The sequence below is a fragment of the Electrophorus electricus genome, chromosome 4, assembly GCF_013358815.1.
Source record: "Electrophorus electricus isolate fEleEle1 chromosome 4, fEleEle1.pri, whole genome shotgun sequence".
Classification (NCBI taxonomy): Eukaryota; Metazoa; Chordata; class Actinopteri; order Gymnotiformes; family Gymnotidae; genus Electrophorus; species Electrophorus electricus.
In genome coordinates, this window is record NC_049538.1 from 9602563 (window position 1) to 9621476 (window position 18914).

The 18914-nt window shown below is 42.1% G+C and overlaps 2 protein-coding genes across 12 annotated transcripts in view; both read right to left on the reverse strand.

Annotated features, from left to right (window-relative positions):
• Nucleotides 1-178: 178 nt before the first annotated feature.
• On the reverse strand, nucleotides 179-13073 carry gnb5b (guanine nucleotide binding protein (G protein), beta 5b). The gene is made up of 11 exons (XM_035525329.1): nucleotides 12882-13073; nucleotides 12263-12399; nucleotides 11841-11882; nucleotides 11118-11194; nucleotides 10452-10584; nucleotides 7127-7270; nucleotides 6339-6430; nucleotides 6105-6153; nucleotides 5501-5597; nucleotides 4248-4414; nucleotides 179-519 (listed from the first exon to the last, which is right to left on the reverse strand). Exons 1-11 carry the CDS (start codon nucleotides 12991-12993, stop codon nucleotides 508-510), a joined length of 1062 nt encoding a protein of 353 aa, XP_035381222.1. The 5' UTR covers nucleotides 12994-13073; the 3' UTR covers nucleotides 179-507.
• Nucleotides 13074-17877: 4804 nt separating this feature from the next.
• The window catches only part of myo5aa (myosin VAa), a 57643-nt gene continuing 56606 nt past the window's right edge, over nucleotides 17878-18914 (reverse strand). For 9 of the 11 annotated variants that reach the window (XM_035525399.1, XM_035525398.1, XM_035525397.1 and 6 more), the window contains 2 exons: nucleotides 18820-18900; nucleotides 17878-18719 (listed from right to left, as the gene is read on the reverse strand). In XM_035525399.1, coding sequence (XP_035381292.1) covers nucleotides 18567-18719; nucleotides 18820-18900 — 234 coding nt within the window. In that variant the 3' untranslated portion in view covers nucleotides 17878-18566. The remainder of the gene's footprint in view (nucleotides 18720-18819; nucleotides 18901-18914) is intronic. The other 2 variants (XM_035525391.1, XM_035525395.1) reach the window with 1 other exon arrangement.

Here is an 18914-nt window from a genome sequence, read left to right on the forward strand (position 1 = left end):
TGAAAGACCACAGAACTATGCTGTGTGAATTTTCACATGTAGGTTCAAACGGTTGTAAAACAGTATCAAAACAAATTTCTGTACTGTTCCAACAATCAGGACCGTTTATATCTTCTCTGGCCATTTACGTCATTTGAGATGAACGTTTCTTTCTTCTTTACACACACCCACACATGCGCACACTTTTTTTTCCTTTATTTTCTTTCTTTATTATTATTATTATTATTTTACAATATATACAAACATAATTTTGCAAACAGATGTAACAACATACTTTGGTGATCAGTGACCAGGAGAGGACTGATGAAAACGGCGGATTATACTTACTTATTTGTCATGGACAAAAAGGTGTAATCTCGGTCTAAATTTAAGATCTATTCATATTAAAGTCATATTAAAGTCCAGCAGACTGTGGTAAGTTTTGTGTCAGTTGTCCGACGACCATGGATGTGTGCACGCACAGTCTTCACTCTGGATCTACATCGCCGATTCCACAGAAGGCTCAGCTCAAGCCCAGATCTGGTGGCGTGGAGGGAGATTACATGACTTTTACATTCACATTCAGGTCCTGTCTGATCACATTGCGCGCATTGCTGTTCACCATGCAGAGTAATTAAAGATGTTCACTACGTGAAGTAAGAGAAAGTTGTTCCCCTTTGCTGTATGTTTCTCTTGTGTGAACATGCAAGGGATTTCCGTTTAGCATTGCTACATCTGAGTCTGGTCATTTGACAATGCTGAAGATACTCTCTAAGCAGCCAGATGCATCTCACTTTTAATCCTTAATTTTATCATCACTATTACACGCTATTATTAAAAAACAATAGTATATCACCCACTGGAACACACAAATACAAGCACAAAGCAAAATGCAGTGCTAACCGGCCCTAAAACAGCAGTACAGTAGACGACGTGTTCACAGTGACTGATATTAAACACAGAACCACGCTGACAAAGTGCAGACTCAGTGAACACAGCCTGGCTGCTCTGTAGTGACAGAGCTGCACCTTCGTAATAAATGTGAAACATCTGACCAAATATGATACACAACTTTAAATGTCTAATACTGGCAAACTGCCTGTCCTAAAGAACGAAAGCAGCACTTTAGCTGAGTGATATGAATTTGCCTGCCACGACATGAGGGACAGTGGGTAGCCCACCCAAACACACACACACACACACACACACACACACACACACACACACACACACACACACACACACACTCACATACACACACACACACACACACTCACACACACACACACACATACACACACACACACACACACACACACACACACACACTCACAAACACTCACATACACACACTCACTCACTCACTCACTCACATACACACACACACACAATATCGCCATGTTTATAAACGTCTTTTGTGTGTCTATTTATTTTAATTACTTTTCACTTCTGTTTCTCATCTGGACTTTGATTATTTCATACCAGTCACAGTTCTTTTCAAGTTCTTTTATTATAACAGAATTCTTAATTTCCTTAATTGCAAAGGTTCATTTATGTTGTTTTACTGTAATACTGAACTGAACTGAATTGATTGCAGAGTGTGACTGCAGTGTGACTACAGTGTGATTGTAGAGTGATTCTCAGTCTGTAGGGGGATTTTAAATAAATCTTTTTGGTGCAGAAATGAAATTCTTTTATTTCTACACTCTCCTCATTAATGAATCTTCTGTGCCCTCTCTCCTCTAGACCCGCTAAGTCCTCCCCACCTGCCCCCTGGCTAACAGGAGCTCTCCGCTGCCACAGGAGAGAACTAAGGACTGCAGAGAGGCGGTGGAGGAAATCTCACGTAGATTCAGACCTCAGCTCAGGTCTCTCATTTCCAAGTTCTCACTGGAAGTAACATCTGCAAAGTCATCCTACTACAGAGAGAAATTCGCATCATCATCATCTGATCCACGCAAGCTCTTCACTATTTTTTCTTCTCTCCTTAATCCTCCCCCTCCCCCTCATCTCTTACTCCGGAGGATTTCATCCCCTTCTTTGAGGAGAAGGTTGCAGCAATCCACCAGTCCTTTTCCTCTGTTCCCACTCCTCCAACCAACGTGCATTCCCCAACATCCAACTCTCTGACTCCTTTTTCTCCTCTCTCCTCAGATGAAATTCTTCTAACTCCTGACTTCCAGCAATCTGACTACATGTCCGCTGTATGCAATTCCTTCCACTGTGTTCCAGACAATCGCAAGAGAGCTGCTTCCTTTCATCTCTGTCATCATCAACAACACCTTATCTTCTGGATACGTGCCTACTGCATTCAAAACTGCCAGGGTGGTACCAATCCTCAAGAAAGCCACACTTGACAGCTCCAGCGTTACCAACTACAGACCGGTATCATTTCTCTCTTTCCTCTCAAAAGCCCTTGAATGAGCGGTTTATAATCAATTGCCTCTTTTTCTCACCCAGAACCAGCTGCATGATCCCAATCAGTGAGGCTACAAACCGGCACATTCTACAGAAACAGCCCTCATAGCAGTGACTGAGAAACTTCATGCCGCTAAAGCTGCCAAACTGTCATCTGTTTTGATTCTTCTAGACCTTTCGGCAGCCTTTGTGAACCACAACATCCTCCTCACTGTTCTTTCCAGGCTTGGTGTGACTGGCTCTGCTTGGAGATGGTTTCAGTCCTATCTGGAGGGACGGTCCTATCAGGTGACATGGAGAGGATTCACATCCAAAGCGTGTAGACTCTCCACTGGTGTTCCACAAGGCTCAGTATTAGACCCCCTTCTCTTCTCTTTGTATACTCGTTCTCTTGGTGATGTAATATCTTCTCATGGTTTTTCCTACCACTGCTATGCTGATGACACTCAATTATTTCTTTCTTTTCCACCCTCTGACACGCAGGTCTCCAGACGTATCTCATGCTTGACTGACATCGCATCATGGATGACAGCCCACCACTTGAAGCTAAACCCCAGTAAAACCAAGCTTCTGTATATCCCAGGTACTCCCAACCCTTACCATGACCTCACAGTTTCCTTTGAGAACTCCTTGGTATCACCATCCGAAGCTGTCCGTGCCCTGGGCGTAACTTTTCACAACCAGTTGTCGTTCTGAACTCATGTTTCTAATCTAACCTGGTCTTGCAGATTCCTCCTTTGTAACATATGAAGGATTCGACCCTTTCTCTCGCAGGAAGCTACCCAGGTGCTTGTGCAGTCTCTTGTGATCTCAAAGCTAGACTACTGCACTCGCTACTTGCTGGTCTTCCTCTAAGAGCCATCAGCCCTCTACAACTTGTCCAGAATGCAGCAGCACAACTGGTCTTCAATCTTCCGAAGTTCACACGTTACTCCACTGCTGCTGCACTCCCTTCATTGACTCCCTATAGCTGCACGCATCAGATTTAAAACCTTGATGCTTGCCTACACAGCCAAAAATGGACCAGCCCCTTCATACATGAGGTCAATAGTCAAAGCTCGATCCGTACCTTGAGTACTTCGAACCTCAAGTACGGCTGGGCTTGAAATAACTTGCTTCAGGTGTCATGGACAACAAGCATCGAGACTATTTTGTCCTGGCTCCAAGATGGTGGAATGAACTCCCACTTGCTGTCCGGACAGCAGAGTCCCTTGCAGTCTTCAAACACAGACTGAAGGCCCATTTGCAGAATATTTAAAGGACAACTGACACTGCTCCAATATTGACTGACTAAATTAGTACTTATTGTAGGGTATTTTTTCTGTTGTTTAACAAACTCTAGCACTTATTGTTTATGGCATTTATCATTGTTCAAGATAGACCTTATGTATTTTGTACTTCTAGGTATCAGCATTGATTCCTGTATCCTACAGTATTCTAGTTCATTGGCATGTTGGACTCCACCCTACTGTACTGGCTATGATGTATTCTATGAGTAAATGACAAAGCACTTTTGTACATCACTCTGGATAAGAGCGTCTGCTAAATGCCGTAAATGTAAATGTTTTAGATATCTGTCAGTTACATTATTGTTCTTAAAGACTTGGTTTTTTTTTTTTTTGCTCTCTCTGCTTGTTTTAAATTTTCCCCGTGTTATGGGAGCTCCCACGTACCCACATCAAAAGGGAATTTACCAGGAGGCCTTAAGTTTCCATTTGACAATAATCTTTGTTTTTGATCTCACTTCACTGTTTTTTCATGTGTGGGTTGAAGCTTCATGTTAGGCTGTGTGTGTGTGTGTGTGTGTGTGTGTGTGTGTCTGAGAGAGAGAGATAGCGACCCGTTCTTACTCGCAGGGTGTGGTCCCATGATCCTGAACAGAACGCTGTACCATCAGGAGACACCCGCACTGTGCTGACCCGATTCTCATGTCCAAACAAGATGGACACCCTGGTGCCCTTCAGAACATCCCACACATTTATGGTGTAGTCATTATATCCAGCAAACAGCAGCCGACCTGAGAGAGAGAGTGAGAGTGAGTGAGTGTATGTGGAAGGGGTGGCCTTTTTTTCTGGTTCAAAACCACAAAAGCTTTACAAAGCTGCATAAACAGAATGGAGCAGAATATGCTGAAATTACATAACCTCTGATCAGTAACACTACTTACATAACCTCTGATCAGTAACACTACATCCATAACCTCTGATCAGTAACACTACTTATATAACCTCTGATCAGTAACACTACTTACATAACCTCTGATCAGTAACATTTATGGTTTATGAGTGATGCAAAAAATTCCAGATAAATTCCCCATTCTCTGTTTTATAGCCAAAAAACACAGCGTATAAAACTTCTACAATATATTAAGAATAGTTTATTCCAAAATATTAGGAGTTTATATATTAATAAGTTTATCAGATGATGCACCCTGTTTTCAGTGGCATGTTGTGACCTTGTTCAAATAAAAAAAAAAAAAAAAAAAAAATATATATATATATATATATATATATATATATATATATATATATATATATATATATATATATCTTAATCTATACTCAAGAACATCTGTTTGAAAATGTTTACATTCAGGAAACGTCAAAGGGTTCAGGGATAGAGGGGGTAGAAGGGAAAGAGAGAGTCTCTGCATGTGGTGAACAAAGGCCCAGACGGGATTGTCTTTCACAATAGCACAAGGAGAGCGGCACAGCGTCGCTGGTGTGCACGGAACGCCTCTGTGCTTGTAGAACCAGACCTAAAACTGACCTGTTAACTGGGTGTGTTTTTCAAAAACACAATGATCGCTGCACTGTTGGAATGGGTATTGTCTTCAACGCTCTAATAGTTTGCTAGCCTTACGCTACAGTGCCTTTCTGGAACATGCCTTAGAGGTTTATAAAAACAATCTACAGCTGCACCATTATCATCATATAAATAAATTACACTGGGTCACCAAAGGTCTCCCAGATTTGTTTGTATCCGTAAGAATGCAGGAGGAATAGCTGTGCTTTAGAAACACCCAGCTATTGGTCAGTATGAGCCACCTGCTAGTAGCTAGTCTACTTATTGGTTTGGACTTTGCTTGTAATGTCTCCCTCACCACTAATGGAGAAGTCCACACTGGAGGCCCCAAAGATGATACTCTCCTTGGAGTAGATGGCCACCTCACGGTCAGCTCGCAGGTCATACAGACGACACTGCAATACAACAATTTCATTAATTACTGACAGGGGGATAATCTGTATAAAATCATGTGGGATGTTGTACCGTAATAGGCCATTTAATTTCAGTAGCAGAGGGTTGATTATATGATCATTTGGCTTCATTATACTACCAGTCACCTGAGTAACTCAGAAATCCCATACAGTCATGATGGCAGGGTGTGTCAGTAACTTTGTCTAGAAGCGTTAATGTCAGATGAACCACGCACACAGTTAATATATAAAATAATCTGCTGGTTCTTAATCTGAAGAGACTTTCTGAAACTCAGGCCTTCCAGCCTCTTTGCTCTTTCAGTTCATTTGAATCTTTAAGCTTTTGATAAACCTGTTCAGGACTGCTGGTCCATTAGTAGCAATCAGTGGGTGGGGGACAGGTAGGGGATTTATGTGGTGTTTATGTAGGGGACTATGTGGTCATTTAGCTGGATAATTCTGTGCCCTAAGTCAAACAAAAATACATTTATTTTTGATTTTTGCACTCACAGTAGCATCATCAGAACCAGTAGCAAATGCATCACCACTGGGGTAGTACCTGCAGGTATAACACACACACACGCATACACCCACACACAGACACACACAAAAGGGAGAAAATGGCTCTAATTTCTTTTGAACACACCCTTTTCTGCAAAAGCCTGTGTTGTCTTCTGTAAGACACAGTACAGATGCCGCATAGACAAGTGTGCATAATGAAATACAGCTGTGATAGTCACTTACTTTACACTGTTAATGTCTGATTCATGAGTCTCGAAGGACTGGATGTTCTGGCCTGAGCGCATATCCCACACATTAGCTTTTTTATCACAACCCTACACACACACACACACACACACACATTAGCCTATTTAATATCCATCCTAAACAAAAAGAACAGACATGCCACAAATATTTGTCTTTTTATAACAACCAATAAATAGTATGTGTACACACACACCTTAAACACACACTTTCAAGTTATTGTGACAATCCTAAACACATGCACACACACACACACACACACACACACACACACACACACACACACAATGTAGTATTCATTATCAGCCAGAGTAGGATGGGCTCCCCCCTTTGACTCATTTTCTGTCAAGGTTTCTTCCTCGTGCTCTAGGGAGTTTTAACTTGCCACTGTCACCCTTGGCTTCTCACCGGGGGCTTGGACTCGGACATTTGTAAAGCTGCTTTGTGACAGCATCTGTTGTAAAAAGCGCTATATAAATAAATTTGACTTGATTTGACACGTACATGCACGCACGCACACACACACACACACACACACACACACACACGCCCATGGGATAAGATGGAGCTCTAACAAAGTTTCAGCAGTGTATATGTCAGGAAATAACTCAATAATTCAATCATATCTGATAGATTTTGTGAAACAGAACAGAGTGATCTGGGCATAAAGCAGGAGTGAACAGAAAGGAGTGATCAGTTCGTGAGCAGGTGATCTGAAATTGTGAAAGGAGGAGTAGATGAGTAAAAAGGTGAGGAAGACTACTGACTCCAGAGACAAAGGTGTTTCCAGTCTCGGAGGGCGCAAGATCCAGGGACAACACATCAGCCGAGTGTCCATGGAAACTCTGCAGAAGCTGCCCACTCTCTACATCCCATAATGCACAAGTGCCATCACCACTGGAGGTCAGTATCTGGGAGTAAAACACACACACACACACACACACACACACACACACACACTCTTCAAATCACAAATATCCAGCAGGTGACAGACAATATGAAGCCTTCACTGCCCCCTTGTGTTCAGATGCCATTAGTGACGCGAGCTCCTCCAGATTTCAGACGTAATAAGGAAACACATTTATAATCCTGGCAGGACCAGGTGACAGCAGCACAGCATTTGTGCTGAACACCAGGAGGAATCACAGAACCACACAACTTCTGCTACAGGTTGCATGTGCAAATTAAGCAAATGACATCAGGATGTTAAAAACCAGACATTCCAGGAAGTGCTGCAGCATGTAGGCAACTACAGTTCTTACAGGGGGAGTGCAGAGAAATACTCACTCTACAACACCATGAAATGTAGGGTTAGGGTGTAGGATTAGGATGTAGGGTGTAGGGTGTATGGTTAGGGTGTAGGGTATATGGTAAGGGCTTAGGGTGTAGGGTGGTTAGGATGGGAATGCTGGTCGCACATCAGACATCTTCCATTACAGAGAAGGAGAAAAGAACATCCTCATTATTATAGAGAAAGAGAAATGAACAGCCTCATTATTATAAAGGGAAACGAACAGCCACATTATTAGAGATAAAGAGAAATAAACATCCTCATTATTATAAAGGGAAATGAACAGCCACATTATTACAGATAAAGAGAAATGAACAGCCTCATTATTATAAAGAGAAATGAACATCCTCGTTATTATAGATAAAGAGAAATGAACATCCGCATTATTACAGATAGAGAAACGAACATCCTCATTATTATAAAGAGAAATGAACATCCTCATTATTACAAATAAAGAGAAATGAACATCCTCATTATTATAAAGAGAAATGAACAGCCACATTATTACAGATAAAGAGAAATGAACAGCCTCATTATTATAAAGAGAAATTAACATCCTCATTATTACAGAGAAATGAACAGCCTCATTATTATAAAGAGAAATTAACATCCTCATTATTATAAAGAGAAATGAACAGCCACACTATTACAGATAAAGAGAAATGAACAGCCACATTATTATAAAGGGAAATGAACATCCTCGTTATTATAGATAAAGAGGAATGAACAGCCACATTATTACAGATAAAGAGAAATGAACAGCCTCATTATGTCGCGGTCAGTCCCTTCCATGTTCCGTATTTTCCCTGTCATGTGTTTAGTTCTGTTCATAGTTCTGTTCATTGTGTTGTTGAGTGGTAAGGAGGCGGCTGCATGTGCTGAGAGGAGCGAGATTTAATAGCGGCAAATCCAAAATCAGAGTCGTTTATACGGTCCAGGCTCACAGAGCCGACACGGAGAGTACGAGGAAACATGACTAAACAAAACCAACACACGAAGGGACACACGGGGAGCAGGCTATAACTAAGGCTAGGAAACAGAAAGGCTAAGATAAACACAAAGACACGGAGTACAAAGTAACAACCATAACACATTCAAACAATGAAACCATGAAACAACGAAACAATGAACAGCCACGACCAAGGCACACAGCAGGGTTTAAATACATGAACTAGAAACGAAGGACAGGTGTACGCAATCAAACAATGTGAGGACAAAACGAAACTATGGAACGGAACTAAACACAAAGACATGGAAAACACAGAACACGGAGATGGAAGGGACTGATCGTGAAACATTATAAAGACAAATGAGCAGCCTCATTATTCTAAAGAGAAATGAACAGCCACATTATTATAGAGAAAGAAAATTGAACATCCTCATTATTATATAGAGAACTGAACAGCCTCGTTATTCTAAAGAGAAATTAACAGCTTCATTAGTTGTTAATAGTTCATTTGGGGATACTGAACACATCAGGGAAATGATCTCATATAATTAGAGTTTTAACTCTAGATTATGATGGAATATTAACCCTGCAAAAGATTCCCATAGTATCATCCTACAGTATTAAAATTTAGTCTAATTTGTTTACAAAATTTACAAATGTAATTCAATCATAGTGAAGACATAAGTACAGTAACTTGGTTACGTTATATACCTGTTTATAACCTGTTTATAATCTGCTGTAAAGTCTCAGAGCTCTCTGCTGCTACTGGTGCTACAATCCAAATGGCCTACATGAATTCAAACTTGATTTAAAATAAAATTAAATAAGTATATAAATAAATAAAGCCACAAAGATAGACAATGTGCTCACAAGTGTAATGTTTACAATGTAGTAATAAGCTTTTAGAATATATCAGAAACCTAATGCATTACCAATGGACATTTTCTAATGTCACTGTGAAAAAAGTCATTTCTGTTTCCAGTTCATGCAATTAGTAACAAGTAAAAAACATGATGTCAGTAGAAACCGTTGCCACCTAGAAAACAGGTATCCTCTCGTGCATGGTCTGGACTGCTGACAACACCACACACAAGCTTTCACTGCTGCTACTTCATCAGTCCTGTCTTGTCCCTCCCCACGCCCCAGAGATCAGAGCAGTTTGGAGAAGAACAAATACATTACAGAACTGGGGATTATAAAAACACTCCCTCCAAATTCTCTCACACACACACACCCACACACACTCACACCCCCACAAACACACACTCACACACACACTCACACTCACATACACACACACACACACACACACACACACACACACACTCACATACACACACACACACACACACACACACTCACATGCACACACACACACACACACACACACACACTCACACACACACACCCACACACTCATACACACACACACACACACTCACACCCCCACACACACACACACACACACTCACACCCCCACACACACACACACACCCACACACACACACACACCCACACTCACACACACACACACACACACACACAAACACTCCCACACACACACACACACACTCACACACACACTCACTCCCACACACACACACACTCACACACACACACACCAACACCCACCCCCACACTCACACACACACACACACCCACACACACTCATACACACACACACACACTCACACACACACACACCAACACCCACCCCCACACTCACACACACACACACACACACACACACTCACACACACACACACACACACACACACACACACTCACACTCACACACACATACCATCACCCACCCACCCACACACTCACACCCACACACACATACACTCACCTGCATATCAGAGTTGGTAAAGCTACAGGCAGACAGGTAGTTGGTGTGCATAGCCACTGATTTTTTCTTGGCTGACAAATTCTCATTCTTATCCAGTGACAGAGGATACACAGAACATTTATTATCCAGTCCACTGAGAGAGAGAGAGAGAGAGAGAGAGAGAGAGAGAGAGAGACAGAGAGAGAGACAGAGAGCATGAAAGGAAGAGGGCGAAAAAGAGAGAAATTTTAATGTTACATGAAAATAAATTTTTTTTCACAAATTGCTTGCTAATCAAATACATTGTTTAGTTTTCATAGTTATCAGGTGCTACTGGTTGCATTTACAATTACATTTATGGCATTTAGCAGACGCTCTTATCCAGAGCGACTTAAAAAAGTGCTTTGTCACATAACACATAACAAGGAGAAATTAAAAATGTACCTACATGTTTATTTCAGACTCATATTAAAATTTATTTGTGTGTTGAACCAGGGGAGTCACGCTATGTTCCCTAGAGCCGTATAAGCACCAAAACCTGAGAGTAAAGACCTTTGGCTTCTCACATTATGATGAAATAGCATATGCTCTTTTTGTAGCTGCTGTGGGACCAGTTGGCTTGTGCTATTTATCAAAGTTAAAATCTGGGGAACTGATCCTGGAACAGACACTGATAAAAGGACTTACCCACATGCTATTGCACATCCAGAGGGGGCATAAGCGCATGCCATCACCCAGGTACAGGGCATGGTGACTGCATGCTCCTATAATACACACGCGCACAGAGGTTACAGCGTTAGGCTACATACTCATGCTCTGCGTATACACACCAAAAAGGCTGTGTGTGTGATAGTGTGAGTGCTTTTAATGGAGCCATATGTAGTTATCTGTACATTTGTACATGTAATAATATGGGTGTGTCAATGTGCTAATATAGATATAAATTATGTGATGTGGTGTGTGTGTGTGTGTGCAGACACACGCATGTTAATAGAAAGTCTATCTTCTTTAAAGTGTGGAAGAGACTGACAAGCATTTAAGATTAGTGGGGCACTAAAAATGTCAGCCTCCATCTGACACCAACATCATATTTCATACAGATAAGTCTGTCCCTCTCACTGCTTAATAACCACAGCTGCCTACTAGACCACATGCATATTCATACTGAATTATAACTCAGTGTGTACAGCACTTGGTATGGACATGCTGGATAAGAGGGCAATAGTGCATTTATGGCTGATGCCATAAGGGTTTTGTTCAGCGGCCCAACAGTGGCAACTTGAACTGGCAATCTGATTACAAATCGAGTACCTTAACCACTAAGCTATACTATATATACTATATCAGAACTCATACTCTGAGAATCATATAAATTCTGATTGTGAAGACTAATTTTAAAAACTAATTTACCTTATTAGCTGTGAAGGCTTCCCACACAATGACCTTTCCATCCTACAAAAGTAAATTTTACACAGACACACACACACACACACACACACACACACAAACCCCCAGAAAAAAAAAATAGAGAGAGAGAGAATTACAAAATTTTAAACAAAGAAGAAGATGAAAATAACACTCAAAATGAATATAACAACATTCAAAACAATAGCAGTTACACCTTAAAACAATACAAGCTACTATATTTCATACTGAACTAACTGCACAACCCCTAAAAGTCATTAATACGAGGACCTCATGGATCACATTTTTAAGATAAAGGTCACATCTGAGGGAAGGGGCACATTGGAAATGATCAGACAAAACCCGCTAAATCAGGGCCCTTGAACAGGGGTAGTAGTGACGTGGTGCTTTCGCAAGCGCGCAGTTACCTGCGAGGAGCTCACGAGCCTCCTCTTGTCGCGGCACCAGTCCGTGCACAGAACCTTGTTCCCGTGACCCTTAAGCGACCTCCGGGCTTTCGTCACGAGCTGTCCCAGCGGCTCCACTTTCTCCGCTGCCTGGTGCACTACAGCGCACATACCGCACGATCAGCGAACCCTTACCCTGCAGGCTTCGTGCCTGTTATCCGCACGGAGCGGCGCAAAGCTTCTCGGCTCGTCTTGGTCAGTTGGGATTAAAAGTTTAAGGCAGTTCATAGCAAGTCTTGATAGCAAGCAGCCGCTATTTTCAACCTAAAATATTCATTTAAAATATCATTACGTACAATAAAATGTCTGCTTACAACCATAGGCGGTGTTCTTGCTACTATAAACAGCACTTAAACACAATCGGTAGTTGTAGTTTACGAACAAGCAACATGACAAAAACGCAGCTCGCTATAACTCGTGTAGTAATCAGTTAAGTGGAGTAAATATCATCGACTGCGTTTGAATTAAACAGGCTATCATCTCGCTTTCGTGGTGTTAATGGCTGCTGTGAGTCTGCCAGAGGCAGATAAGGGATGCTGGCATTCGCGAGGCCCCTTCTCCTCTCCAAAGCGACACTCACGCTCAACATCGTGCAGCTTCGCTCTCTCCTCCTCCAGCCTCAGCTTTAAACCCTCCGACTCGGCCTTGAGCGACGCCAGGTTCTCCCCCTGCGTCAGTCCCTGGCAGGCCATCTTTACGTCAAAGGATGGAGAAAACGATTAGGATGCAGCGTTCGTCACGCGCGGAGCACGAGCAGCCCCGGCTCAGAGCGCGCGGCCGACGCGCCTCGCGCTCTGACGTCACCGAGGACGCGTAGTCGCGCTCGAGGACGGCGCCTGGGTTTTTCGATGCTGTTCCCTTCAGACGTCAGCGGCGGAACTTCAAGCAGCTGCAGGTTGTGGGTTTTATCGTGAGGCATGTCAGGATCGGCTCGTAAGACATAGAACTGTTTCACCACCGTCTTCGAGCTTACCAGCGTGCACATCACAGTGCACACCAACCATGAATCTGTGTGATTTACAGCCCGCAGTTGCTGTCCGGAGGCATGTTAACGTTGATAAGATAAGCAGGACATTTTCGGGTGCCTGTCACTGCCGCCCGCTGACAGCTCGCCTCTGCTCGAAGCGGCTCTCCTCCACAGACGGAATACTGTCCTTTACTAGAAACATTTCCCGCGTTGTACCGTTGAACTCAACACTGAGGCTAAGTTGTCTCATCAGCCACTACACTAAAGCTAAACCAGTAGGGTCATTGTAACTAAGCTATCGAGGCATTTCTTTACATTTCGATAGCTGCTGTTATAAGGTAAATGCCTTTAGTCTTTGAGCAGTATGGTTGGTTATTGTAGAATCTAACTACATGTATCTCGTTCCAAAATAGCTTCAAATACAATGAAGCTTCCTCTTGGCTTGGAATATTGACTTGACATGGTTGGTCACTTAGATCAGGAGTAGGAGGAAACCCAGTTACACAGATAATAGGCATATCACATCACACAGATCTATTAATGTAAATGCCAAAAAAAGGTTTTTTCAGTTTTGATGGAAATCTCTTACCATGTCCACACACACACACACACACACACACACACACACACACACACACACACACAGAGTAATCTCCTACTAAGTATACACACACACACACACATACATACAAACAAATCTCCTACCATCTCCACACACAGTGAGCAGTAGTTCACAGGTTCGTTCTGCAGATAGATGTTCATCAGTGGTTTGTTCAGGGTGCAGCTGTCGCAGGGGCCAAATGTGATGGCCACAAATGTGTGGTCACACATCTCTGTGAGGGGCCGAGTGTAGGCCATAAAAGACCAAGGAATCGGCAGGATAACATAAGAGAGAAAACCAAACAAAATTTTTAATTTCTCCAGGACACAACTGAGAAATAAAGTAGCCTTTATTTACACACACCCCATATACTCCAGACAAACCACACACACACTAATCTACCACCATCTCCACGCACACCTCGGTTAAACCACTAGAAAGGTGGCTAAAATATCTTTTGACAGTTGATTACTTATCATCTGACTGATTTACACAATTAGAACATTTAGAAAGCCATTTTTTTCCTAGTTGGTAAAAAATAAAGGAAAATGCTTATCTGAAAATTCCACACATATCCAAATTCCCACATTATGAACATATTTTGACTCATTCAGGGGCTGACCATTAAGACAAGTCCAACAAGGACATTCTGCTTAGTGCAGAAAACAGTACGGACATTTCATGTAGTCCAGGGCTAAACCGCTGACCACTCAAAAGACTACTGAGAGCATACTGGTCATGTTAGTGCAGGTCTGGTCTGAGCGCCAGGAGACCACAGATCGGATTTGCTTCTTCTCATATAAAGATCTTGTTTTAACAATTTAGGTTTTTCATTTGTTTCAATTTGCTGTTTGCAGATTTGACTCTCAAATAAAAGTCCAATCAAATCAGAGCTTACCTTCTGAGTGACGTTTGTCAGGGCGTGTGTCCTGAGAGTGTGTTGTATTGAGTGTGCTAAGTGTGTTGAGAGCGTCCTGAGAGTGTGTTGTATGTGTTGAGAGTGTCCTGAGAGTGTTCTGTGAGGTGCTGAAATGCAGAACCATTAATCTCCTTTAAGCTTTTTAAGCTTCCGAGCTCTGTGCAGGCATTACCCAGGACCGTCAACAAGACATCTGAAATAGCAGTCGCACTCTGGCAACCTGCTACATATGAACCTCTTACTGACACCTGCTTGAAACGCTGCTACTAAACTTAAATGTCTATGAAAGGAAAAATCTATTAAGGGTTCCATTCTGAATATATTTAAGTTCAGATATGTATATTAGCAATTTTACAGGATTATAAACATTGAAATGAGACAAAATGAGCCTTCTTATGTTCTTTATAATAGACCTAATTATCTGGAGACCACACAAAGTTTTGGTGATGAAAGTAAGAGGCATAAATAAAAGATAAAATCTTCAAATAAATAAATCTGTATAGGCAAATTCCCATTAAGAGGAATTATGTAGCAAATGTGAGAATTTCCACACAAGAAAATGCTTCAGGTGATATCAACATATTTGGAGGTTGTTGGACTACCAGAAGGGACAAAAAAAAAAGAGAAGCAGGTGATAAATTAGAATTAGGAGACGAGTCAGAAGCGGACTGGTAATGACAGCATATCCCCACTAGAGGGAGCTGTGGGATCTTTGTCTCTCCCCCACAAACGGTGAAAATAGGATGGATGCCAGAAAAATGTCCTACAGGGAAATAAGAATGATGTTGTCTGAGTAGTGTGATAGAGGTTCTGCTCTAAAAAACAAAACCAGCAGGAAAAGGGCAATGACTGGACAGTAGTTCTACTGGAGGTGTTAACTATTCTTGCTGTTTCACTCAACCTGATTTTTAATAACTTCACGAGTGCCCGCTTTACTGGAATTCAGTTGTCTTTGGTCCTTAATTGAAAGACAATAATCTCCAGAACCAAATGACACATCTAGAAAAACTCTAGAGCATTTGTTAGATCTGGGTAAGAGTAGGATGACAGAGGTAACCTGGCATCGACTGACAGCAAACGTTCAACTTTATTTCAGTTACTTGAAGTACGAGTACTACGTATAAAAAGTGCTCCAGTTTAACTGATGCTTATTTAACAAACCGCAGTGTAGGAAACATAAGACCAAACGTAGTGCTTAATTCGTTTATTTGACTCAAACAAGTTTCGACATTTGTACCTTACTTCATGGATTCTCAATTACACATGTACCTGTTAGAGCTACAGAGATTAATTACAGTTCTTCTTCAACACAACATATTCACTGTCATTCATTCCGTCATGGCTGTTTCAAAAAAAAAAAAAAAAGAAGAAAAAAAAAAAAAGCCAAGCCACCCGTGAACCGCACTATTGAATATTACGAGATGATGAGCGAATTAGAGAGAAAGAGGCGACGCTTTTATACAGGCGCGGGATGGCGAGTCCAACTGCTGCATCTCTCCTCATTATATAACGATACATCCACAGACTGAGCGTGTGCACTTCATCATCATTTAGAAAGATGGTTTAGTGCAACTCGTATCAGATGTGTTGATGGAGATCTGTAGGGATCACACGCACAATACAGGAGTCGGATAATGTATTGGACTGAACTGTGCGTTGGCCAAATCAGGCCAGGTACATCAGACACAAGCAGCTCGTGGCACGCTGTTCTGTACAGAAAAAAAAAAGTTATTATTTTTATATTTTTTTCCCCCTGCTAATGCTGTTAAAAGTGCATAAAATACGAAACTACAACAATGCGGCACTGTTTCCAGGTCAGGGTTTGCTTTCCTTGTGAGAATGATGGTAAATAAATATACAGGGAACAGGAACAAAAAACATCATGGTTTCCATGGCAAGATAAGGCTTTATCCAAAAGAAGTGATAAATAAAATACTCTTGAATAATAATACTTTCATCTTGTTTCAGACATTTTGTTCCAGAATAATCCCAGTTGTCCACTTTGACAAACAAAACAAAATGAACCAAAAGCAGAGCACAGAAAGGGTGCCATGGCCACACTGGATGAAACATCAAGGGGAAACATTCTCCTGCCGCTGCACGGTTTCAGAAGGAACTGTTGGTTGATCTCACCGTCACCTCACTGGAACATGAGATGGTGTCGAGAGCCAACAGGACGAGATGTGCACAGCTAGATGAGATTAAAGTCCACTAATCCTGAACTATAAATAAGGCATTTAATGTAGTACAGGCAAAACAGAGGGTCTGGTGTCCCTGGTTAGAGTCCCCTGTCAGATACACAGCTGACTGGTGTGCGTGTGTGTGAGAACACAAGTCAGAGGGAGTGGGGTTCTTGCTCCCTGTCTCTGAGCAGGCGGCGTATGCACTGGTCTCTCTATGGCCCTGCAGCATTTCCACTGCATCACAAGATGTTTCAAATAAACAACGACAAAAATCTAAACAAACACAAAAAGAACCTGCCCATTTTATTAGAAGTATTAGTTTAAACCTTTTTAATGCAACATGCTCTTAAAATAATTTTATTTTAAGGTTTTAAAATCTATTAACACTCAAGGAACAACCGTGTAGGTAACTGAGGGTGAGACTCATGGGGCGTTTCTGTACATTCCAGATCTAGGTTGGGGTTGTACTAAGAAAAGATTTAAGTTCAAATTAAACCCAATGAACGCAAATGAGTTGTGAGAAGCCAGATTTGGGTATGTTGGTGTGTGTTAGTGTTAACTGGTTGGTCATGAGTTTAAGGCTTATGATACCTGGAAAACACTCCAGCACTGCAGAACTCCAGGTGTGAAAGCGATGCGAGTGTGTGACAGGTATGATGCACCATATTTGCTCCAAAAAAATTTAAAAAGACGACGACCATCTGGACCAAAGCATCCATGTAACCCATAACCCTTAACCCATAACCCATAACCCAAACCCCAACCCTAACCCCATAACCCCAACCCCAACCCCAACCCCATAACCCCAACCCCATAACCCTTAACCTCTAACCCTAACCCAAATCCCTTAACCAATAACCCCAACCCCAAACCCTTAACCCCAAACCCCTAACCAATAACCCCAACCCCAAACCCTTAACGCATAACCCTTAACCCCAAGCTGGAGCAGGAGACGAATGTCAGCGGTTGAGGAACAGATGTCCCTGCCTGTACCACGGTGCAGGTGTGCATATCATTAAACGTTACGTGAGACTCAACTACCTACATACTCTAAAACTACCACCACTCTCCACGTGGTCTAACAAAACAAACATACAAAAACAAAAACATCTACATTAAACAAATGTGGTGTAGCGTTGTTTTAAAATTATTCTACATTATTTATACGATACCTGACATGGACGTAATAGAAGACTAAAGTTACATATCCTGATGTGGACTGGCTTATCCGGAATCCACAAATAGTCATATCTGTTTAAATCAGCGTTCAGCTTGATCTAAATTACAAAATGTGTTAGAGCAATAAATAAAATCTTCTAGCATGACTCAGTCTTATACAGCTATGGAGAAATATATGGTAGCGGCAAGGGACAAGTGCAGAGCGTTTAACGGAGATGTAGACACCACAGCTGTGGTGAAGCTAACGAGAGCATGTGATTGGACAGCTCTGCCCTTCTGCCGCTGTACACCATCACTCTGGTCTTTCAGCGTTTTATGATCTAGAATGGGGGGGGGGGAAGCGAGATCGGTTGTAGACGGATCTGTAACATGATGTGAAAGCCACTTCACTGAGCTTGGTGGCATGACGGACAGGTCTACACACGAGTGAGGAAGCCAAGGCTGAGGCTGCTGGGGATCTGAATGGTCTCCAGGGCGAGGGAGGAGGGGCTAAATGGGAAGGTCACCGGGTAGATAGTTTTGGTGTCCAGCAGGAGCTGTGGAGATTCTTTACGATCACGCAGACGATTCTGACATATGAGAGAAAGAGAGAGAGAGAGAAATTACACACGCACACACGACAGAGAGAACACAGATGCACACACACAGATGGTGTGTGTGGGGTCTCACCTGTATGGTTCGTATGAATGTCACAGACACTCTCTCCTCAAACGCATTGACTGGTGTGTACAGGTTCAGTACCTTCACAATCTGGAGCAGGAGAG